This window comes from Myotis myotis, unplaced genomic scaffold (genome assembly GCF_014108235.1).
Source record: "Myotis myotis isolate mMyoMyo1 unplaced genomic scaffold, mMyoMyo1.p scaffold_m19_p_9, whole genome shotgun sequence".
NCBI classification, from domain to species: Eukaryota; Metazoa; Chordata; class Mammalia; order Chiroptera; family Vespertilionidae; genus Myotis; species Myotis myotis.
The window spans coordinates 81,075,802-81,101,438 of NW_023416401.1; the positions used below are offsets into that span (position 1 = coordinate 81,075,802).

Here is a 25,637-nt window from a genome sequence, read left to right on the forward strand (position 1 = left end):
AAATAGGTAACCATAAGATAATACTAATATTTACTTAGTTATAAAGTGCCTCCCCACAATAAATAAATTAAATTAAATATTAATTAATTAATTAAAATAAAATTTAAAAAAGTAAAGTGCCTCCAAACAAAATACTCATTAATTACAGAGGAAAAAGGGTGGCTTCACAGGGGAGAAGCCTGGCATTCACCACCGAATCAGATGAACTCCAGCACGGGACATGGTGGCATCAGCCCCCTCCTGCAGGACACACTGAAAACCCAGCTGCACTCTGTGGTCTCTGCCAGAGATGCATACCCTGACTCTAACCACGAGAAACACCTGCACCCAAATGGAGAGGCTTCCTGAAATATAACTGACCCGCAACCTTCCAACAGGTCAAAACTGGGGAGCTGCTCCAGACCGCAGGAGAATGAGGAGGTGTGTTGGCTGGAAGCAATGTCTGATCCTGGGCTGAATAACCAAGGACATCACTGGGGCAACCGCAGCAACCTGAATGGGCTGTGCGGCTGGACAGCAGCAGGTGTTCATGTAACTTTCCTGTCTGGGCAGGTGGTCTTGAGGGAGAGTGTCCTTGTTGTAGGAAATACACTAAGTATCTGAGGGGCATCAGGCAACAACTAACTTGCAAACAGTTCTTGAAAAAAGTTCTTTGTGCCTTTCTTGCTACTTTTCTATGTCTGATATTGTATCAAAAATAAAAAATAAAAAATCCCCAATGACTTTGATCCCATTTTGAATAAAATCTAACCTCCTACAAGGCCGGGATCCTCGCCCGCTTCTCCCACCTGCTAACGCCTGTCATGTCTCAGGTCACACACAGATGCTGAGCTCTCCTGCCCCAGGGACCCTAACCATGTTCTCCGTCACCAGGAACACACCCCACTGCTCCAGCTCTCTCTCATATTTATGGCCTCAGCTCTCGAATCACTCATTTATTCAACAGAAACTTCTGAGTGCCTACTATGTGCCAGACACTGTTCTCGGTGCTGAGGATAAAGGAGTAAACTAAACAGAAAAGTGCCTGCTCTGATGAAGCACACATTCTATCAGGGAGAGGCAGCACGCACCACCCAGGGGCCACATCCTGGCTGCAGAAAAGCTAAGAGGGCCAGAAACTGAACACTTACTACACTCAGCGAAGGGCATTATGTGCATATTCGCATTATATGTTTTCAGCATGTAATGAATTGCTACTATTCTTCCCACTTGACAGATGGAGCAACTGAAGCAGAGAGACCACAGCTGATCAGCTGGTGTGATCTTCGAAACTCTTCTTCTTGCCACTCTACCCTTCTGCCTCCTCCTAGATTCCAACGGAAACAGATGTTGGCTCTGAAGTCAGCCATACATAGAGGAGGATGTGTTCTTTCTGAACTAATCAGGATTTGCTACATTGACCGCTAAACTCAGAACAACACTGAAGGCCATGGAACAGCCTGACCGAGCAGGTGAATGCAGCCCCTCACTGGGGCCCAAACACAGGACCTGGCACCACATGGCCTCAGTAATTTCTGCCTGCTACCTTTCAGGACTTTAAGTTATAAATATTTTAATATCTATGCAAATATTCAATATCAATTTCAGATACTATTCAGCCTGTAAAAAGAAGCTTTTCAGAAAATAAAATTTCTGTATGAAGGAAGTACCTGTATCAGCAAGTGACTCATTCCCACTGTAAAATGTGTTTTACATTCGGGGCATTTCGTGGAAGCCACTGGAAGAAAGGGTAGGATGCTCAACATTTAAAGGCTGTGTTGAATGGTCTGCTGGCCGTTGGCAAGGGTGAATGATTTGTTTTAAATGGGGAAGAATCGGTGTGCTAAGATGTCAAAGGGCAAAATCCTACGGAGAGGGGTGACTGGCAGGAGGTTCCAAGAAGGGAGGAGGGAGCAAGGCAGCATGGGTCCAAGGTGAGTGAGTTACACGTATGGCCACAGGAAGAGGCACCTGGGAACTCTTTGAGGAGAAGCAGTGTCAACTGCTGACAGGGAGGGGAAGGCCAGGATCCAGGGTTTGGAGGAGAAGAGAGACCTTAAAAAGCCATCGCAGAGCAGGAAGAGGGAGGCTGACAGGCAGGGTAGAGACACCAAAAAGTCATGCTGGTGAGGGTGATGATAAAAACGCCTAGACCAGAAAACCAGAAAAAAAAAATCAAAGGGTCCAAATGTTTACATTTCATGTCAGGCTGAAGAATAAAAGGTGTTTAAAGAAATCACTAAAAGTACTAAATATTACAAGCAGAACTAGAATTTTTAGAGCTATAAATCAAACTAGATCATAATTAGATGCATCTTCTAATTATAGTTTTGAATCTTAGAATTATAGTTTTCAGTTACCTTAAAAATCATTCTTTTAATATAAGGTCTCTCGGATAAGAAATCCAACATTGAAAACCCAGGGTTGGGGCGAATGCTCGACATGCAGACCCAGTAACCCCCGGAGCTGCTGGGCCGGATGTTGTCTGGGAATCCAGGCAGGTTCTCCACGAACATGTCGACCCCTCCCTTCATCAGGCCAGACACGTAGACTCTGAAAAAGTCACCCAAGTAGGTATGAGCAGCAGCCCCCCAATTTAAGGAAAAACTTTAGCCAACCACAAAATTAGTCTTGGTTCCAATAAGTTTATGAAAATAACTATAAGTATGTCCACTATGAACAAAAGTGCAGCTGCTGAAAGAGGCGCTCGAGCACTGGGCCCAGCTGGAGGCGGTTGGGGATGTGGTGCGCCAAGACCCACCGATAGGGAAGGCACACGGGATGTGCATCGGCATTAAACTGAGACTCTCCCAGATGGTGACACTCAAGTAGGTGAGACATGGGGGAAGAAAACACGCCCTTGAGTATGATGTTTGACATCATTACACAAAGGAGAAGGTGCCCTGTCGATTCTCGAATTCTCTCAACTGACACCTCCACACCCACCCCGGGCACAGGGCTCTCTGGTGAACACGGGCCGCTCAGCAGATGCCACACGCACCTCCTTATCCTGGCCATGGTCAACTCTGCCACCAGGACGAAGTCCTCGTCAGGAGAAAGCTGCACTCCGTTAGCGAACCGCAACTGGTCCAGTAAAACCTTTACTTCTTTGGTCTCAGTATCGTACTCCAGCAGGCTGTGGGTGCCAACAGCAAAGGGTCACGCCGGGAGTCCACAACCCCCTGCTGGGCTGGAGCCTGGCTCACCTCTGGGCAGGGACCTGCGGGAAGGGACTCAGCCTCACACTGGAGTGACAAGGCCCCTGGTGGCCCCCTGCTCAGACCTGGGCCCAGGCTGGCCCCTAGGAGCCCTTCCCCACCCACGGCAGCCCCAGGCATCCTCTTCCAGACATCCCCCAGTCATTCTCTCACTGACCGGGAGCAGGCTCAACACCACAGGGCCATCATGGCTCCAGCCTCACCAGAGTTCCCTTTAGAGAGACAACCTAAAACCCAGGCCTGCTTGTAGGTCTCTCCCAGACTGCCCAGACCACATCCTCACACGAACAGGCCTATTTTTATTCATCACATCAAAGAGAAAGTAAGGTCCCCTTGCTCTGTTCTGTTGCACCCATCACCCATTTCCAGAAGCCAGTAAGGTCCTATCTGAAATGCTGAAATACTATGCTCAGAAACACTCCAAAGATTCCTAGAAGCAATCCGCTCTGCTAAAGCTACCCTGCCTGACTGATGATCTCACTGAGCAAAGATGTGAAATACACACTCACCGCCCATCATCCGTTCCCTCCATAACCAGAAGCAGAAAATCTCGTCTTTGCCATTTGCTGCTGGAATCTGTAAAATAAATCTTCCTCCCATCCCGAGTTATTGTGAGGTCGTTCACAAAGGACATTTTCCGCCCCTCGATGGGTATGTCGGAGGACAGCAACAATTTCACTTCACCTGAAGTGCAAAGAAGAAAAGGAGAAAAGGAAAGGAATGAAGAAAGGAAGGAAAGACGAGAGTGACGTGCTTTTGTTCTAAGAACTCGTATCACAATAATTTTGAAATATTAATTAGCCTGATTTAAAAAGAAAAACTAAAATGAACCTCTCTATGCCATATGTCAAAAAATGCATTGCTTCTTACAATAAAGTGTTTTCCGTTCTTTCATCAGTTAGCTGATGAATACTTTTAGACTACATTAAAGCAAAACCCTTTCCCTGAGAATGAGGAACTTTCTTTTATCGAGATCAACTGACTTAAAAGTTTATGTAAAAGGCAACACTCGATTTGTTTGCTTGAGAGAAATATAAAATGTTCTATTCATCTGCTTTTAAATAAAGAAATAAGAGTAGCTCAGTCAGTGAGGCTTGGTGGATTGAGTGTCATCCTATACACCAAGAGGCTGCCGGTTTGATTCCCAGTTGGGGCACATGCCCGGGTTCCGGGCTTGATCCCCAATAGGGGTGTGCAGGAGGCAGCTGATCAATATTTCTCTCGCTAATGTTTCTATCTCTCTCTCTCTCCCTACTTCTCTAAAATCAATAAAAAACTATTTTTTTAAAGAAAGTAGTAGGTTTTTTAAATAGTAGAACATTTATTGAGTGTCAAACTCTTTCCATGTATATCACTGAAATCCTCACAACAATCCCACAAGGAAGGCTACTACATTATCCCTATCATGGATGAGGACAGTGTTCACAGAGAGACTAAGTAACCTGCATAGTCACACAGCCAGACAATAGCATGGCAGACCCATGCAGTTGGTCTGCAGTGCCTGGACCCAGGGCCCCACGCACCTTCCATGATAACAAACTCCTCCATGGTACGACCCTCCCCTGCCAAAGCACATACAGCGAATGTTATGCCACTGCTCAAGATGACATCATGACCAGACAGGGGAAAGGAACGGGAGGAAAAGCTAGAGAAAGAAAATGAAAAGACATAGACGAAGGATAAGGATAAGAAAAGACTGAGAGGCAGAAAACAAACAGGAAGACAAGACGTCAAGAGAAACACAGAAAGCCCAGCCAGCATGGCTCAGTGGTTGAGGGTCGACCTATGAACCAGGAGGTCATGGCTCAATTCCCAGTCAGGGCACATGCCTAGGTTGTAGGCTCGATCCCCAGTGTGGGGTGTGCAGCAGGCAGCCTATCAATGATTCTCTCTCATCACTGATGTTTCTACCTTTCTCTCCCTCTCCCTTCCTCTCCGAAATCAATAAAAATATTTTTTTAAAGAGAGAGACAGAAAAATAAAGATGGATGGATGGAGGTCTAATAACCTCCTCTTGAGATCTGTGGCTAAAACACAAACGCCGGAGGAAATCAGGGTGCTGAGTAAATGCACACAAGTAAGGATTTATATGGTGCTTATGCTAGCTGATATTTGTAAGGCGATGCTTGCAGTACTATTCAATGAGTAAGAAATATCAGTCTCCAGCTGACTGTATTGAACAAATTCTCTTAAGTTCACTTATGCACATATTGTTTAAAAAATCTGAAATCATCACAGAAGGAAATAAGATATTGTCACATACGTGTCCAGGGATTCACTTCAAATAGCCCCTTGTATGCGTCAACCACAAAAAGGGTCCCATTGGGCCCCACCCGGATGCCCAGGGGTCTTCCACAAGTAGGCTCGTCGTCTCGGGTTTCTAGGGAAAGAAACGGACAGGAATCAGGGGCTGGTCTGTGCCCCCATTAGTGTGTAAGCACCTCATCCCACCATCCCTTCCTAAATTTATGCATAGTTCTATATACCATGCAATGGGATACAGACCCGCACCCCAGTACTCTAGCACCTAGGATTTAGGACAACTGTCCAGCATGTCCAGAGGGACCACCTGAGAATCCAGGTCTGGGCATTTACACAGCAACTGGTACCCAAGAATCATGTTCACATCAGCATCCCAAGACTTGAACAGTTAACACAGGGATGTCATCAGGACCCAGGCCTCGATTCCAGAATCCCCACAGAACCTCAGGAGCTGGGAGGTTCATCCCAACGGCCTGATATGAATACTCTGCCCATCTAGTAGCATGGTTTTCTCTCCTCCTGGCATAAAGGGAGAGTTCTATTTTATTCCTTAGGTTAACTCTCTTGCTCTACGACCTACACTCTTTTAAAACCTTTGGGGCCCTAGCTGGTGTTGCTCAGTTGGTTGAGTGCGGTCCCTGGCACCAAAAAAGGTTGCAGGTTCCATTCCTGGTCAGGGCACATGCCTAGGTTGCGGGTTTGATCCCCGGTCCGTGTGTATGCGGGAGGCAGCTGATCAATGTCTCTCTCTCACATGAATGTTTCTCTTCCTCTCACCCCCAGCCCTCTCTCTCTAAAATCAGTAAAACATATCGTCAGGTGAGGATTTTAAAAAACTGTGGCAATGCATATTTCCTGCAGGGTGCCCACTGTGGGGTGCCCACTGTGGGGTGCTTGCAATGGAGTGCTGAAAGCAGATGTTCACTGCAGGAGTGCTTACAACAGGATGCTTCCTACAAGGTGCTTACTGCAGAGTGTTCACTGCAGACGCAGTTACAGCAGAAGGAGGGTGCTTGCTGCAGGGTGCTTACCAGAGGATACTTACAGCCAAAATATGGAGTGGAAAAGGGCAGGTTAAAGAACCAAATGTAAAGTATGAGTCCACCCCATATAACCATGGGTGGCTGTGAGTTTTCATGAACAGAAAGATATCTGAAAAGTTATTCACTAAAATGTTAATAACAATTACATCTGAGAAGATTCCGGGGTGATTTTTACTTTCTTCTTCGTACTTTTGTGTTGTTTGCATTTCACAATGAAAAGGCATCACTTAAAAAAAAACATTTCAGCTATTAAAAAATGATAAGAAGAAGTCAGGACTACCAGTGTTTAAACAATAAGATTTTTCTGCTCTAGTTTTCTAAAATTCGAGTGACTTCAGGGTATTTTCACTTTGAATGACACTGCTGAAATTCCTAAGAAGCTAATGTAGGAATCACATTTAAGTATCCAAGTAATGACAAAGCTGTCTGCTTTGCTATGGTAGCATTTCAACAAACCTATTAATTTTCAAGTTACCTTAAAAGTGAGCATGGGCCTCTGCAGAATAGAGAGGGGTGGAGCTAAGAGTAAGCGGCAGGTGCCATGGCCACTGCCTAGCTGGGAAATTGCAATGAAGGGTGACAACCAGGCACCGTGAGGTCCAAGGACCACCAGCAAATGAAGAGCATGTGATAACACCCAAATCAGCCTATCGCCAGATGATCGGGGCTCTTTTTCTCCGAGGGTGAACCTGACTTATGGTACATAAGGCCATTTTGCACCTTTCTGAATGACGAGACAAGGCATACATGGGGAGGACTGTGACTAACTTACTGCATGGGCCCGACCCAAACCGGGCGATGGTATCTATTTCACCGTTTTCAATTTTTATGACCCGGCCATCTGCGGTACCAGTAAATATCACATCTGTTTAAAAAAATAAAAAGAATAAGAGTGTTACTGAGTTGGCCTAAAACTGTGATCATATTACCTTCTTCTAAAACATATGTGGCTTATTGGCCATTTTCATCTCCAGAGAAGAAAAGGCATTTCTGAAGATGGAGGAGAAGTGATGTTTGGGAACAAAAAGTCCTTAAAATGTGCAGCAGTAAAACTGTGGGGTTTTGAGGCATCTGCCTGTGGGTTTGAACTAACACTGAAGCAAGGGTGCAGCAGACACCAGGCAGTGATAAAACCATGAGGATTTTCTACTTTCAGAAGAGTACAGGCTCGTGGGCTAGCACTCAGGGGCACGTGCTCATGTCTGCCTCACATCAGTGTCTGCTGTTGAGGCTGATCAGATCCAACTAAAAGAGAAGAATTGCTAGGAGGTCCCTCAGTATAAGATTAAAGCACAATAGGTGCTCACTTCAGCAACACATACACTAAAATTAGAAAAAAACAGAGATTAGCATTGCCGCACACAAAGATGACATGCAAATTCATGAAACATTACATCGTTTTAAATATTTATAATAAACTCTAGGGCAACCACTAAACAAATTATAACAGTAACTAATATGCTAAGAAAAAACAGAAAATAGAATGAACCACAAAAGGTAGAGAGTAGAAGACAAACTTAGGAGCAAAAAATAAGGTCAATGAATAGAAAGCAGTAACAAATATGGTAGCTACTAATCCAACTGCACCAATTTGTACTTTAAACATCAATGGTCTCAACATGCCAAGTAAAAGACAGAGACTTATAAGTCAGAGTAGATAAACAAAAAAAAAAGCACTCAACTATACCCTGTCTATAAGAAACTCACTTTAAATATAAAGACACATATAAGTTAAAAACAGAGGACTAGAGAAAGATGTATCACGCTAGCACTAAACAAACAAACAAAATCTAGAATAACTATATTAATTTCAGACAGCCAACTTCAGAGCAAGGAAGTTGTCAAGGGGGGAAAAATGACATTATAATGATAAAGGGTCAATTCTCCATGAAGATACCTTTAATGTGTATGTGCCTAATGACAAACTGTCAAAATACATGAGGTAAAACTGATAGGACAACAAGGAGAAATAGACTAACCCACTATTAGAGTCGGAGACTTTAGCATCCCTCTATCAGAAATGGAGAGGTCCAGCACCCAGAAAATCAGTAAAGACATAGTTGAACTAAACAGCACCACTGATCAACTGGATATAATGAATACCTATCAGCTAGGTAATCCAAGCATACCAGAATATACATTCCTCTCAAACTCACATGAAACATTCACCAAATTAGAACACATTTTGGGGAATAACAAACACACCTTAACAAATTTAAAAAGTTAGAAATTACATAATGCCTACTCTCAGATCACAATGGAATTAAACTAGAACAGAAAGATATCTGGAAAAATCCCAAAATACTTAGAAATTAAATAACACATGGGTCAAAGAAGAAATCTCAAGAGAAATTAAAAAATTTTTAAAGTAAATTAAAAAAAGCAATTTATCAAAATTTGTAGAATGCAGTAAAAGCATTAATTTGAAATTTTCAGTACCAAATGCATATATTAGAAATCTAAAATCAACCATCTAAACTTCCATCTTAGCAAACCAAAAAAAAACCCAACAAAATTAAATCTAATATAAGCAGAAGAAACAATAAAAATTAGAGCAGATATCAATGAAATTGAAAACAGAAAACCAATAGAGAAAAATCAACAAAACTAAAAACCAGTTCTTTAAAAAGACCAATAATATTGATAATCTTCTAGCCAAAATAAGAACAAAAAAGAGCAAATGCAAATTATCAATCTCAGAAATGAAAGAGGGAACATCGCTACAGACCCCAAAGACATTAAAAAGATAATAAAGCAATACTATGAACAACCGTATGCCCCAAAATTTGGTCATCTAGATAAAATGAACCAATTCCTTGACAGACACATTTCTGCCAAAACTCATACAAGAAGAAATAAGATAATTTGATTAAGCCTATATCTATTAGAGAAAAGAATCAATAATTATTATCCTTCCAAAATTGAAAACACCAGACTAAGATGGGTTAACCAGTGAATACTACTGCCAAACATTTAAGGAAGAAATGGTACAAATTCTCTATAATCTCTTCCAGAAGACAGAAACAGAGAGAATACTTCCTAATTCATTCTTTGAAGTAAGCATTGCCCTAATACCCAAACCAAAGTCATTATAAGAAAACTATAAACCAGTATTTCTCATGAACAAAGATACAAAAACCCTCAACAAAATATTAGCAAATCTAATCTAACAATGTGTAAAAAGAATTATTCACCCAGCCCTAGCTGGTTTGGCTCAGTGGATAGAACGTCGGCTTGCTGGCTGAAGAATCCCAGGTTCGATTCCAGTCAAGGGCACATGCCTGGGTTGCGGGCTCGAACCCAGTAGGGGTTGTGCAGGAAGCAGTCATCAATGACTCTCTTTCATCATTGATATTTCTACCCCTTTCTCCCTCTCCCTTCCTCTCTGAAATAAATAAAAATAAAATTAAAATTAAAAAGAATTATACAACCAAACAACTGGGACTTATCCAGGGTGTGTGAGGCTAGTTCAGCATTTGAAAATCAATTAAGTAACCCACAACATTAACAGGCTAAAGAAAAATCACATATCAGTAGATGCAGAAAAAGCATCTGACAAAATCCAACAGCTATTCATGATAAAACTTTCAGCAAATTAGGAAGAGAGGGGAACTTCGTTAACTTGATAAAGAGCATCTATTAAAAAAAAAACAAACAACAAAAAAAAAACTACAGCAAATATCCTTAATGGTGTCAAACTAGAAGCTTTCCCACTGAGATAAAAAATAAAACAAGGATGTCCCTTCTCACCTTCATTTACAATATTGTATTAGAAGTCTTAGCTCATGCAATAAGACAATAAAAAGAAAAGAAAATCAATACTAATTGGGAAGGAAAAATAAAATTGTCTTTGTTCACAGATGACAAAATTCTCTATGTAGAAAATCCAAAAGAATCAACAACAAACCCCCCGCCCCGAACTAATAAGCAGTTATAGCACAGTTGTAGGATATAAGGATAATATACAAGTCAATCACTTTCTTATATAGTGAATAAGTAAAATTTGAAATTAAAAACAGGATACCATTTACATTAGCATACAAAAGAAGGAAATATAGAGGTCTAAATATAACAAAGTATATAGAAGATCTATATGAGAAAAACTATAAAACTCTAACGAAAGACCAAAAAAAATACATAAATGGAGATTCAATATTGTCAACATGTCAGTTCTTCCTAACTTGATTTACATATTCAAAGTAATTCCAATAGAAATCCCAGCAAGTTCTTTTAATATACATATCTGCAAACTGATAATAAAGTTTAAATACAGAAAAGCAAAAGATCCAGAATAGCCAACACTATACTGAAGAACATCCGAGGACTGTCACTACTTGACTTCAAGACAGCCACTTTGGAAGACAGTTTGGTGGTTTCTTACAAAATGAAATATATTCCTACCACAAGATCCAGCAGCTGTGATCTTTGGCATTTACCCAAATGAGTTGAAAACATGTCTACACAAACATCTACATGCAGATATTTATAACAGCTTTATTAATAACTAGAGGCCCGGTGCACAAAATTCGTGCATGGGGGGTTCCCTCAGCCCAGCCGGCACCCACTCCAATCGGGTACCCCTCGGGGGATCACCCCTAACCTCTTTGCCTGCCTGCCTGATCGCCCCTAATGCCTGTGCCTGCCTGATCGCCCCTAACTGCCTCTGTCTGCCTGCCTGATTGCCCCTAACTTCCCTCCCCTGCCAGCCTGGTTGCCGCCAACTACCCTCCCCTGCTGGCCTGATCTTGCCCCTAACTGCTCTCCCCTACTGGCCTGATCGCCCCTAACTGCCTCTGCCTGCCTTATGGCCCCTAACTGCCCTCTCCTGCTGGTCTGATCTTGCCCCCAACTGCCCTCCTCTGCCAGCCAATTTGGTTTCGATTGGTCAGTTTCTATGCCAGTCAGCATCAAAAGCTCCGCCTCCTAGGCAGCCATTGGCTCCTCACAGTTGACCCAGATTTGGTTCTGATTGGTCAGTTTCTATTCCAGTCAGTGTCAAAATCTCTGCCTTCTAGGCAGCCATTGGCTCCTTACATTCATCCAGATTTGGTTCTGATTGGTCAGTTTCTATGCCAGTCAGTGTCAAAAGCTCCGCTTCCTAGGCAGCCATTGGTTCCTCAATTCACCCAGATTTGGTTCTGGTTGGTCAGTTTCTATGCCAGTCAGTGTCTCTGGGCCTATCAACGGGGCCTGATCAGAAAGGCGAGGCTGATCAGCAGCCCCAGTGGAGGCCTGGAGAGAAATGGAGGCGCAGCTGTTGGTCAGGCGGGGAGAGAGAGAGAGGCAAGTTCTGATCAACGGCTGCCACAGAGGCTACGGATCAGACCCTGCCTCTCTCTCTCTGCAGGCCTCTCTCCGGGCCTGATCTGCAGCCCCCTAGGCAGTCAGTGCTGGGTCCAGGCACCTACAGCGGCCCAGTCAGTGCTGGGTCGCCATGGCAACCCAGCACAGACTTCCAGTCTGGTCGAGCCTTCAGTTGTTATGAGCCTGGCTCTTTATTATATAGACTAGAGGCCCGGTGCACAAATTCATGCACCAGTGGGTTTCCTGGGCCTGGCTCTCCAACATCCCCCAAAGGGTTCCGTATTGTGAGAGGGCGCAGGCCAGGCCAAGGGACCCCACCCATGCACGATCGGGGCGGGGAGAGGCATGGGAGGTTGGCTAGCCGGGGAGGAACCGCAGGAGGGCCCCAGGGCTTGTCTGGCCCGTCTTGCTCAGTCCTGATCAGCCAGACCCCAGCAGCAAGCTAACCTACCAGTTGGAGCATCTGCCCCCTGGTGGTCAGTGCACGTCATAGCAAGCAGTTGAGCGGCCTTAGCATATCATTGGCATATTATGCTTTGATTGGTTGAACAGGCAACTGTACACTTGGCATATTAGGCTTTTATTATATAGGATTGCCAAAACTTGGAAGTAACCAAGATGTCCTTCAGTCAGTGAGCAGATAAATAAACTGTAATATGTCTAGGAAATGGAATATTATTCAGGAATAAAAAGGAAAGAGCTATGAAGTCATGAAAAGACATAGAGGAACCTTAAATGCATATGACTAAGTGAAAGAGGCCAATTTGAAAAGCTGCATGCTGTATGATTCCAACTGTATAAAATTCTGGAAGACAAAAACTATAACAGCAGTAAAAAGATCAGTGGTTGCCAGGACAAGTCGAGGGGAGGGAGGGATAAATAGGCAGAGCACAGAGGATTTCTTAGGACAGTGAAACTGCTCTGTATGATACTAAAATAATGAATGCATGTCATTATACATTTGTCCAAACCCACAGAATATCCAACACCAAGAGTGAACCCCAATGTAAACTATGAACTCTGGGTGATAATGTGTTAACTGTAACAAATATACCATCTGGTATGAAACGCTAATGGGGGAAGCTGTGCATGTGTGGGGGGAGGGGGTACATGGAATATTTCTGTACTGCCTCTTCATTTTACTGTGAGCCTAAAACTGCTCTAAAAAATAAATATTGTTTTAAAATTAAAACACATTAATTGGTGATTGATTACTCAAGTACCTCCTGGGGCTGACGCCTCCCTCCAATGTCAGCAACACGCCAGCCATCCCTCAGGATAACTTCCAAGTGAGGCAGCAGCAACGAGTCCCTGGGGGCCTCCCTGGGGTTCACACCTGCAGGAGGCTAACTAGATAGGCCCCTCTGTACCTAACCAGAAATGTCACCAAGAAGATAACCAGCTCCTTTATCTGGTGACAGAATACAATGAGATGTTAGCCCAAGTGAAGAGGGGAAAAGCAAGAAAAGCATTCTCTTTGAAAGTTTTTAAAAAATCACTTTAACTCCTCCCAGTTCCAGATTTGATTTCCAATATTTGATTTTTCTCCCCCTAAAAAACCCACAAAACTTGTAAAATGTATTAATAATAAACAACAATGTCTTTTTAGAGGAAATATAAAGTTCTATCATGAAGTACCTATCACTCTTGAAACAATTTTGACTTTGCAAGTCAAACAAACAATTGCAAAAAGACACCAGTCTTGCCTGGCCAGCATGGCTCAGTGGTTGAGTGTCGACCTATGAATCAGGAGATCATGGTGCGATTCCCAGTCAGGGCACATGCCCAGGTTGCAGGCTCGATCCCCAGTGTGGGGCATGCAGGAGGCAGCCAATCAATATTTGGTTGCAGAACACCATGCAAGAGAGGGGGTTCTTTGAAGCTGCAAAATAGTGCAATTATAGGGATCTGTCTACAGAAAATACATTTATAAAGTATAAAGTATAAAGCCAATCAATTCTCACTCATCATTGATGTTTCTCTCTCTCCTTCTCCCTTCCTCTCTGAAATCAATGAAAATATACTGAGAGAGAAAAATGCACCAGTCATGGGCTCCTGCATCAAACAGCAGGTCTGGGAAAGACAAGCAGTCAATGTCATGTGAGAAGCGGCTCTGGCCTGCCTTCAAAACAAAACAGAGGAGCACCCCCAATGCAATGTCCACAACTACTCCGCAGAAAACATATTGGACTTTGGAATGAGGAGCAGAATGCTTAGTTCAGCTGCTCAGAAATCCTCACACCATTTTAGGTATAGCACCTTTTCCTTAATTTTTTTTAAATTTTATTTTATTGTTTAAAGTATTACAAATAGTAGTACATATGTCTCCTTTTTTTCTCCATTGACCTCCCTCTGGCCTCCCTTACACCCTGGCACATACCTTCACTACCCCTCTTCTCCCCCAGTGTCTTGTATCCATTGGTTATACTTATACGAATGCATACAAGTCCTTCGGTTGATCTCTTACTCCTCCCCCCAAACCTCCCCTGCCTTCCCACTGTACTTTGACAGCCTGTTTGATGTTTCTTTGCCTCTGTATCTATTTTTGTTCATCAGTTTATAATGTTCTTCATATTCCACAAATGAGTGAGATCATGAGGTATTTATCTTTCATTGAGTGATTCCAAAGCTTAATACTCAAGTATTAGAACTAGACCCAATTCTAGTTCTTAGGTTTGGTGGAAATACTGAGAATCATTCATATTCTTTTCAAAAAAGAAACTGATACAAAGAGAAACCGAGCTAAGAAACAATGTTCTGTCAAGAAACACCTACCAACTTTGATAAATAAACTAAACATCAATGTCTGCATTTTTCATTTTTCTTCCATTTTAATGGGTCATATACTTTGAGTAGAATAAAGTATGCCATAGAAATGAACTCAAATCATCCAGGACTAAAATGGCCCACAACTCAGAGAGCCGAGATGCTCTCTGCACATGCACATCCCACATCCACAGCTAACGATGTCGAAAGCTCCTCCAGGGCGGCTGCTCCTACAAAGCCCCCATTTAAGCAACAGACAGCCTCAAAGGCACCCAGTCAGACTCCACAGTTCCAGGGGTTTACTTACCCCCAATATTTGTTATGGACTCTGGCCCAACAAGTTGATTTTCAAATAGTCTTTCCGCCTGTCGTAACTTCGTATTTGGTTGCAGAACACCATGCAAGAGAGGGGGTTCTTTGAAGCTGCAAAATAGTGCAATTATAGGGATCTGTCTACAGAAAATACATTTATAAAGTGTTTACTGAGGACCTACGACATGCATAATTCCATTTGAAAAAGAGGGTTCATTCCAATAATAACCTTATTTGCCAGAAACACAAAGGTTAAGAAAAAAAAACACTGTCCTAGGATATTAGAAAAGGCCATAGTATTAAATAAAAATAAAAATATAAATACAGCTAATGCAAGAACTTTTGCAATCACCTGCCATTAAGAGCACCCAGGGCCTCCACTCACCTGAACTTCTCATCACTGATCCAATAACTCACAGCAGGTTAGACCTTCTCACACCCTGATTCACACACCCTGGCATTTATACTCCCAGTGGTTGCTCTCCCACTAAAGTCCAATGGAGATGGAGGGAGCCCTGTCGACCTCTCACAGTTTATGACCTTGCTTCATGGAGAAGACAGAAGAAACGAGAGGAAGCAGTCCAGGAACTGGCTCCACCTCCCCATCGTCCAATATAAGCCCCTCTTAGGACCCACCTGACTTCTCTGAAGACAGCCTCCCCTGGGCCCTGCCTCCCACCCTTCACTCAGACTGGGCTTCGGGAACTCCGCCCTCTTCCCAGATCCTTCCAACCCACATGCAAATATGCTTTCTCCCAATCCACCAGCAAATCATGCTGATGCCACCTCCAAAAGACAGACATCATTGAACACCTTCACCCATGTCCATTGCTTCCACCCTGGTACAGGCCATCATCTTCTCTTCCCTGCTTCCTCCCTGTTCCCTACAGTCTATTCTCAACCCTGCATCACATGTGAGCACAATAGTCAGATAATAGCATTTATCTGTTTAAAGCCCTGTGAAGGCCCCATCTCACCTGGACCCTAAGTCCTTGCTGTGGCTCTTAGCTCTACATCATCTAGCCCAGTGATGGCGACCCTATGACACGTGTGTCAGAGGTGACATGCGAACTCATTTTTTTGGTTGATTTTTCTTTGTTAAATGGCATTTAAATATATAAAATAAATATCAAAAATATAAACTTTGTTTTACTATGGTTGTAAATATCAAAAAATTTCTATATGTGACACGGCACCAGAGTTAAGTTAGGGTTTTTCAAAATGCTGACACACCGAGCTCAAAAGGTTCGCCATCACTGGCTAGCCTGTCACCTCTCTCTCCTCCTCTCCCAGTAGTTCACTCTGCCCCTACACACCAGCCATTCCCTGCTGGTTCTGGACTGTACCAGGCATCTTCCATCCTAAGTCCTTCTCACTGGCTGTTCTTTTCACCCTCACCTTCTCAGTGAGGCCTGCTCTGACCATCCAATTTAATATTCAACGCCTCCCCCAAAAGCACAGCTCCTCCCTCTCTAGCCCTTTTCAGCTTCTCACTTCTGTTGTTTACTGTCTGTCTATCCCCACCCGAGCACATGAGATCAGGGATTTGTTCTGTGTTTTTCACTGCTGTATCCCAAGCACCTGGCACACAGGAGGCTCCCAATGAACACTACACGAGTGAGGGTGGGGAGTGTGGGAAGGGGTGGTTATCTCCCAATTCCCTCCCCACCCTGCCCTCCACCAAGGCAGTTTCCTAGCCAGCCCACCAGAGTGGGAGAACCAAGGGGGAAGTGGTAGCTGAGGATGTGGAATGATGGACAAGCTCTCTACCTTGCTGGCAAAGTACTTCACCTTTGCCACCCCTTTTGAGGCACCTCTGCAGGCCACAGCACAACTTCCCCAAATTAAATTGCCCCACCGCCCCCCAATGTGACTTTCAACCTGCTTAAAAAAAAACATTCTTGAGTTTACTAGTTTTAGTTCCAAAGGAAGAATTGGATTGCAACCTGCATATTTGGTGAAAAAAGCCTGGGCTATAGAATTGGGCACATCTGCTTTCAAATTCTGACCTTGAAGGTCATACTTCCCAACAGTATATGTGAAGACTGAACAATACTGATACACACATAAAGCCCAGGGGTAGAGGAGAGTACAGCTGACATCAGCCCCTCTCACCCAGTCCTTGGACCATGCCTAATTCCCTATACACAGGAAGTCCTCAGGAAAGATTTGCAGAATCAAACTAATCAGTAAATCACACACTGACCCTGCCCACAATGAGCCTGAGCATTATCTCAATAAGGAGACAAGAAGAACACTTATGTGAGGAAATGCAAAGGATAGGCAAGAGAGGGTCCCCACTCCTGCAGCCAGGCAACAGAAGTACCAAGGAAGAGTGGCCCCAGAAAGCCCAAATCAACACTCACAGCCAGCCAGGCTACATGGACTCTGATCAGGGCCACTGAGCTTCTGTTAACTCATTAACTCCTGTTAACTCATATTAATTCCCGCTAACTCCTGCTAACTCCGTGTGTCAAATGTATGCTGAAAGACACTGGTCAACATCCTCCGGAAATCAGGATGTCACATTGTTGTGTTTGTAATAGGCCTCCAATCTTCCAAAAAGGAAAAGAAAGTGGTTTTGCATGGCGGGTGTTTGCCAAAGTCCTGCAGCCTTTCAGGCGACTTAACTCCCTAGAACTGAAATCAACTGCCTAACAACCTGCCCTGGAAGGGTTCCACCCTTCTTGTCCCTGGTCTGTCTGTCCTCGGATTTCTCAGAGATTTCTAACTGTTGTCTAAGCTCACACAGACGTCATTTGGCACCCTAACGTGATGCCGTTGGAATTGACCTAGTTATTAATAACAGGAAAGGAGCAAAGGGGGAAGCCAGCCCTTATAGGCATGTTATTTGGACAGCTTCACCAGGAAGCTACAACTTAACACTCCTCCAGGGGACTGGACAAGGAAGTTAGACCTGTGCCCAATAAAGCTGGGGTGACATGGGGAAGGTGCTTGCTGTCAATCACATCTGGAGACAGAGGTGGTAGGCCAGTCTGGGCGTGGCCGCTGCAAGGGATCAAAGATTTGGGATATTTAATCCCCTGAACCAAGGAATTTGCTCTCTTGCGCTTTTAGGATCTTTGGGACTCTCCTGCATTCTCCCATGTGGCCCACACCATGAGGCCCCCACACATCATGGACCAATGGACTGCAGCCAGCCCAATGCTCTACTGGACCCAGCTGCAACATGGAATGTAAACTCTGGACACTGGCTTTGTTTCTACCTTTACTGAAACCCCGGCTACACATCTTCTATGACTGGACTAAGGGAAATGGAACTTTGGAAACCCAGGAATTTAACTCTACACAAATAAAAATCACTTGTTCCCCTACGTGAGTCTCAGAAAATTCTTTTTCTTGCAGTATCATAAGGACTCCACCTCCAGCAGCACCCAGTGGGGAAGAGGACCCCCCCTCCCCCACTTCATCTAATAACAAAAGCAGACTCCCCAAGGCGCTGCTATTGCTGGCCTCCCACCTGCCAGTTGGCCTGATCCCATTGACCATGGCGCCCCCGTGGCTGGGAGATGACGGTCCTCACTCAGGCAGTGGGTCTCTCCCTTCCTGGCTCTTTTTGCTCTGAAGAGAGTTTAAAATGGGCTTTTTTGCTGTTGTCATTAGCATTTTCCCCAAACTTCAGTTTATTTCTGTTCTTACAATCTCTGCCACTCTTCTGCTTTTGTTCTGCACTTTGGGGCCCATGCTTCCAATTTTTGAGTAAGTCATTCCCAAGTCTGAGTCTGTGGGAGAGACCCTGTCCGCCACACCGATGGCATTAGTTCCTCCAGCTTCCCCATGAGGCCCATCTACTCCGCAGGCAGGACTCACTTGCACAACTTCACATCCGTATTGGGCCACGTTTCCTTTCAGTTTCTGGGCATGAATACCCACCAGTCCTCTGAATTTCTTCACCACTCTTTCCACACATAAACTCACCTTTATTGAGATTAAAGGTCTTCAGTCACTTACGCTCCATCCCTCCCACTCCAACTCAGAAACTCCATCTTTACCTGCTCTCTCCACTTTCCTCGTCTTTCCCAGACTAGCTCCCCAGCCCAGACTTTGATCCCCACTGTGGACACAGTTCATTTCCTCACCTTGCCAACCGAATAAAGTCAGGTCAGTTTCTATTTGGGATGGGCTGAGCCATATCCTTCCACATGTTGAGAGGGGTTAGCAAGAAAGAGGCCCCTCCCCTCAAAGTGTCCTAGAACCCCCTCAGAAAGAACTCCCAGCATGCCCTTGGGAGGAAAGGCATGTGCAAGGAAACACTGGCACACCAGGAATTATAGAGCAAACATACTTATGGGTCTACAGTGCCCAGCCTCCCCCTTTTCTCAATCTTACACAAGCTAATGGTGTTTTCACAACACCATGTACCTTTACCAATTCTAAATCCAACAACGAAAAGTTGACTCTTCTACACATATATCAATCTAAGGTCAAAACTGTGTCCTCTTTGTGTCTGATACCCGCCTCTAGCATACTAGTGCTGAATATGTTTTTAGTGAACTGAATTCAAAAACCTTAAGTTTTATTTACAAAACACCAACACATTATAGTTATAAATGTTATATTTACTCTATAGTAAGATGTGGTTCTTTCTGAAGTTTTTAAAATCTTACATGGCCTAGCTCAGTTAAAATAAACTCCAGAAAGCTCTGGGCAGTTGCAAGGGAAAAAAAGAAACTTATTGAACCAGACTGCACAACCCTCTTACACCACCTTGACACCAACATCATCAATCACATCAATAGCAGCCTGGCTCAGTATTACTATAATTAAAAATGTGAATACATTTCATGGAATTCCCCAGGTGTATACTATTTTTTCAAGTTATAATGGACTGCATTATTCACAGATCCCCAAAGATGAAAGGGAACTTAGGAAAAAGAGGTGACTAATTACAAGTTGTTTTTTTAAGTAAGTTATTTATAAAACTTACACAAGGTAACTTAAATTTAACCTTTGTTTGTGTATGTCTTTGCCACTTCATATGAATTCAGACTAACTGTGTTTAAGACTTAAGCTTCTCTCATTTGGGGTTTTTCTGATTTTTGTTTTTGGTTTGTACAGTTTTATTTTTGAAACAATAACATGGACAATACCATGCATATATTCTGTGAAACATAATTCAACATAAAATGGAGGCCAAAAAAACATCACAAATTTCTATTTCTCGTAATAACTTACCTTTCGGATCAGACTGGTTTAGTTACTCTAGGAATCATCCCAGCCTATTATATTTTGCTGAGCAATCCCTCCCAAAAATTGCTGGGGCAGCTCACCTGAGAGGCTGTGGATCTATGGGGGAATCCAGCAGCATCATGGCTCCGAGCAGGGGAACGGTGAAGGAAACAGCCAGCATCAAAAAGGTCACTCGGAAAACTCTGCCGCTAAAGGAGCTGCCAGAAATGAAATATGTACAAAGGCAATCAGCTCGGCTGGTTTTAAAGTCCTTCAAGCAGGGGTGAGCCTCTCACCCAGTGTCCCCACCACGAGGCCCTTGACTTCAGTGGCATGTGATGAAACTTCAGTGCTGTTTACCGGGATTGGCAAACATGCTTTTGCTGTTTCTTTTTTCCCCGATGTGTGAGGCACTCTTATCAGTTATTTTCCAGATAGTAAGGTAGGCTGTATCTTGAATCCTCTAGGAGTTGTAAAGAAGGAAAACGCGCAGCATTGATGAACACAAAAAGTAACGGGAATAAAGAGTTGCCATAAAGGAAGGGAGACGCACTCATCTACAGAGAAGACAAGTGTTTCCCAAAAGCCACTACTTCCTGGTGCATGGATTCAAAGCAGCAACACTCAGTACGGTGTCCCTAAGATTCTCATGTTCTGTGAATAAAAGAAACAGAAACGAATTCATGAAGGAGAAGAAGGAAAACAATTCCTGAGCACCAATTCCCCAGTCATTTGCTGATCACGTTTTTAAGAACTGAAAAGGTAATCCCAGCTCTTCCACCCTAAAGAGTCTGACAGATGCTGACAGTTGTTTACAAAGAATCTATAAAATTGCAAGTCCAAGGACGCACTCCTAAAGCGCTGGGAAGAGCTGAAAGTTGCCTTGGGAATCTCGCACTACATTTTTGGACAAATGACCAACAGTGATTAAAATTTCTCTCAAATGATCCTCACATACATCATTATTCATTTGGTAAAAAAGTGAGCACATTTAGCCTCTTGCTACTAAATAAACTTTACAAAATCATTACTTGCTTAAGTGCATCCAAATTTACTGAGCGCTTGATGTTAAGATTAACTTAAAGCAAATAAAATCATGAGCTCCTAAGATGGAGAATCTTTTTCTATTAAAAAAAAAAAGTGAGTTAACAAAAAAAAATCAAGACTCGCACCTAACAAATGATTTAAGGGGAGTGTTTTGCCTGATTTTTGACAGGATAATCTTTTGCTGCATAAATCTGTAGAAATGTGGGTGCCTGGATGCCAGTCCCAACTCCACAACAACCAGCCAAGCCATTATATGTGGGTTTCTTCACCCAAAGCCCATAGGCTCCCCTCTGTGTAATGGGGTATTGGGGTGGGGAATCTCAAAGTCTTGCCCAGTCTGAACATGCATGATTTTATTAAATGCAGAAAATAAAATAAGCCATTCTGTTTCTATAGGGGTAGGTAGAAATAAAAAGCAAAGGGAATAAAAGAAAAAGGAGTGAAGGAAAGGCTTTCATGTCACCTTACAGACATTTGGAACAACAGGACTGTAAAGTGTTTGAATTCTGCCAACAATCTGAGTGGGCAGGAAACAGGTTACCCCCTAATGCAGTGGTTCTCAACCTTCTGGCCCTTTAAATACAGTTCCTCATGTTGTGACTCAACCATAAAATTATTTTTGTTGCTACTTCATAACTGTAATGTTGCTACTGTTATGAATCATAATGTAAATATCTGATATGCAGGATGGTGTTAGGAGACCCCTGTGAAAGGGTCATTCGACCGCCAAAGGGGTCGCAACCCACAGGTTGAGAACCGCTGCCCTAGAGCCTCCACAAAGAAGAATGGCCCTGCAGCACTTGGATTTCAGCCAGGTGGCCTGCCCAGGACTTGTGGCCTCCAGAACTGTAAGATAACCAATGTGTTGTTTAAGTTACTAAGTATGTGGTCATTTGTCACCAGAGCCACAGAAAACTAATACATTTTTCTCATTAAACTAACTTTATTATCTGGAAATGAGATGCTGCTAGAACAAATACCTAAAATAGGGAAGTAGCTTTGGAATTGGGCTATGGGTAGAAAATAGAAGAATTCTGAGAAGGAGGATGGAAAAAGTCTAGATTTTCTTAAAGACACTGTTAGTAGAAACATGGATGCCAAAGACCCGGCTAGCAAGTGCTCAGAAAGAAGTGAGTGAGGAGCATGGTAGAGAAACAGATATCATAGGAGAGAACACCTCAATTGTCAATAATAGACTGTGGGCAGAAATACGGACATTGGAGGCACTGCTGGTGATGGCTCCAAAAGCTGTCAGAAATAAGTTGGAAACTGGAGGGAAGCAGGTCCTTGTTAATGGTGGCAGACGCTTGGTTGGATTGTTTCCTGCAGGGATATGAAAAGCAGAACCTGTAAATGATGAGCCAGGACATTCAGCTGAGAACATTTCCAAGCGAACTTGAAGGTGCAGCCTGTTTCTTCTTCCTACTTTCTCCCCGAGAGCAGGACAGCTTAGGGGACAGTGCTAACCAGTTCTTTTTTCCTTTTGACATTTCCCCTTTGCCATTTTCCGTCTAATAAAAGGAAAAACAAATTTTGCTCCTAACTTCCTTCTCTTCAGTCACACAGGATTCAGAACTGCCCCTGGCCAGGTAAGATGCCATGTTGTCGGCCTTTACCCCTTCTGCTAGCTGGGAAAGGAGGTGGTCCAGTCCTACCGACCCTGTAGGAAGAGGCTGAAGGAACCCAGACTCCTGGAAGAGGACAGGTAGCCAGGAAGGACAACAAGCAGATAACCCCTCTCTCCCAGCCTGCCTCCAAACCCCAGGGCCACACAACCTTCTTCTAAGGTGACTGATGCCCATCGAGGTACAAGATCACACAGTGTGTGAACACGCATGTCTGGCACAGATCAGCTAGGAACCCACACAACAGCAGGCTAATGCAACCTGAGAGTCCTCGGCAGGAAAGGAGTAAGGGCCATGACAAAAGCCACGATACATGACAAGAAGGACGTGCCATGCAATGTGCTTTACCTGGGTAACTAGGGGGATTGTGTCTCTCTCCACTTTACAAACAAGAGAAGTGGACAGGGAAGCACGAGCAGCTTGCCCGCAGACAACTGTCAGAACTGGAAGAACACGACTGAGTGCCAGGTCTGACTCTAAGCCATTAGCAACGGAGCCTGTCAAGCACAGGAAGGCAGGGAGAGGATACCCGGACCTGGAGCCCTCAGAGTCAAGGTCTGAAACACGCTCTGCAAAAGTTAGTGGCGATCTGCCTGTTCTGAACATTTCATATGATGGGACCAAATGGGGTCATACAATATTTGACCTTCCATGACTGGTTTCTTTCTCTCAGAACGCTACAATGTCCACCCAAGCTGCAGTATATATCAGAACTTCATTCCTTCTTATGACTCAACAATATTCCACCTGTTGATGGACATTCTGGTGGGAAGGGGAAATGGGGAGTGATTACCTAATGGGTGTAAGATGTTCTTATGGGGTGATGGAAAGCTTTTGAAACTAGAGAGCTGGTGATTGTCCAACACTAAACATCACTGAACTGTACACTCTGAGGGTAACTTTACATTATGTAAATTTCACCTCAATTTTTTTAAAAAGTCAACAGTGATGAAAATGTTCTAAACTTAGATTGCAATGATTATTACAAAACTCTGTGAATGTACTAAAAACCGTAAAACAATTTAAATGGGTAGATTTTATGGTATGTGATTATATCTCAGAGAGGTTTAAAAAAAAAAACAGCCTAGCCAGGGGTGGGCAAACTTTTTGACTCGAGGGCCACAATGGGTTCTTAAACTGGACCGGAGGGCCGGAACAAAAGCATGGATGGAGTGTTTCTGTGAACTAATATAAATTCAAAGTAAACATCATTACATAAAAGGGTACGGTCTTTTTTTTTTTAGTTTTATTCATTTCAAATGGGCCGGATCCGGCCTGTGGGCCGTAGTTTGCCCATGGCTGGCCTAGCCAGTGTGGCTCAGTGGTTGAGCATCAACCCATGAACCAAGAGGTCCTGGTTCAATTCCTAGTCAGGGTGCATGCCCTGATTGTGAGCTTTACCAATGATTCTCTCTCATCATTAATGTTTCCATCTCTTTCTCCCTTCCTCTCTGAAATCAACAAATATATATATATATATATATATATATATATATATATATATATATACACACTTTTTTTTAAAAAAAAAGTCAATGACTCAACTATGCAAACTGCCACTACAGAGGCTGGGACAATCTGTAACTCAAGTGATTTTCTCCTTTTTTTTTTTTTAGTTTTCACCCAAGGATATGTTATTTATTTGAGAGATAGAGAGGAAGGGAGGAAGGGAGGAAGGAGGGGAGAGAGAGAGAGAGAGAGAGAGAGAGAGAGAGAGAGAGAGAGAGAGAAAGAGAGAAATGTGAGAGGAAAACATCGATCGGTTGACTCCTGTACACATCTTGACCAATGATCAAACTTGCAATCTGAGTATGTGTCCCGAACAGGAATTGAATCCACAACCTTTTAGTGTATGGAAAGTGCTCCAATCAACTGAGTCACCCAGCCAGGGTTCAAGTGATTTCCTTTAAGTGGCCTAAAGTCTTTCAACACAATGGAAAAAACTACTTATAAGTAAAAATGACAGCAAAGACTTTGTGTGGTTCTTTTAAAAGCAGAATCCCTGCCTGGCCAATTTGAGCATCGATCTATGAACCAGGAAGTCACAGTTTGATTCTTGGTCAAGGCCAGGTTGCAGGCTGGTTCCCCAGAAGGCAGCCAATCAATGATTCTCTCTCATCGTTGATGTTTCTTTCTCTCTCTCCCTTTCCCTTCCTCTCTGAAATCAATAAAAATATTTTTTTCTAAAAAAAAGCAGACTCCCAAAAGAGAGACAAATGGTAAAGATAGGTGCCTGTCAGAGGTGAGTGCTGACCACATGGCATTCTGGTAGGGTCCCTGTCCGTAAAGGAGGCTGATGTAATCACCCTTCCCCATCCTAGCAGAGGAACAGTCCCTTGGGGGAACTGTTCAATGTCACCATAGGGCTACTTTACCTTTTCCTCGGCTAATGTGATTCTACGTAAAACAGGATCCTGCTATTTGTCTTAGACTCCTGTAGTTAACTGTCCTTTATCACACTGCAGTTTATATCTTTTTCATCTAAATTTAGTAGTAATCTGATTTAAAGCCTGTGACACCCTGCTTAAATATTTGGTTGCCCCTTCTTCACACAATGGTAAAAGGCTCACTATCTCCAAAAATAAAATAAAAAAGTCAAGCCAGGACTGAAAGCAACAGTGCTTATAATTAGAAAGGCAACCAGAGGTCTGGGACGATGACCTGTGTCCCACATGGCCCATCCTTGCCAGAGATCTAGGTGATACCCTCTTAATAGTGCAACTAACTGGTCACCACCAACCTTATCTAACTTCCTCCCCAGTGAGAGAAGTCTATCAACATTGGCTAACCATCAGCTAGCCTCTATTGAAACGTTCTGGAATATGGCTGCAGAGTAGCTGGAAGCTTCATGCGCTTGCTCCCAACACCGGACCAGACTTATAGCTAAATTG

At 43.4% G+C, this 25,637-nt stretch overlaps 1 protein-coding gene and 1 non-coding gene across 5 annotated transcripts in view; one reads left to right on the forward strand and one right to left on the reverse strand.

Moving 5' to 3' along the window:
- Positions 1–25,637, reverse strand: part of LOC118662850 (adipocyte plasma membrane associated protein) — a 37,296-nt gene that overhangs the window by 4,397 nt on the left and 7,262 nt on the right. Inside the window, exons 2-10 of one of the 4 annotated variants that reach the window (XM_036321802.1) lie at positions 22,338–22,444; positions 20,628–20,728; positions 20,176–20,292; positions 14,880–14,995; positions 7,275–7,367; positions 5,461–5,577; positions 3,707–3,881; positions 2,981–3,115; positions 2,340–2,532 (exon numbers count right to left, since the gene is read on the reverse strand). In XM_036321802.1, coding sequence (XP_036177695.1) covers positions 2,340–2,532; positions 2,981–3,115; positions 3,707–3,881; positions 5,461–5,577; positions 7,275–7,367; positions 14,880–14,995; positions 20,176–20,255 — 909 coding nt within the window. In that variant the 5' untranslated portion in view covers positions 20,256–20,292; positions 20,628–20,728; positions 22,338–22,444. The remainder of the gene's footprint in view (positions 1–2,339; positions 2,533–2,980; positions 3,116–3,706; positions 3,882–5,460; positions 5,578–7,274; positions 7,368–14,879; positions 14,996–20,175; positions 20,293–20,627; positions 20,729–22,337; positions 22,445–25,637) is intronic. The other 3 variants (XM_036321804.1, XM_036321803.1, XM_036321801.1) reach the window with 3 other exon arrangements.
- On the forward strand, positions 7,802–7,904 carry LOC118663859. Its single transcript, XR_004970164.1, has one exon. It is a non-coding gene; the product is annotated as a U6 spliceosomal RNA (small nuclear RNA).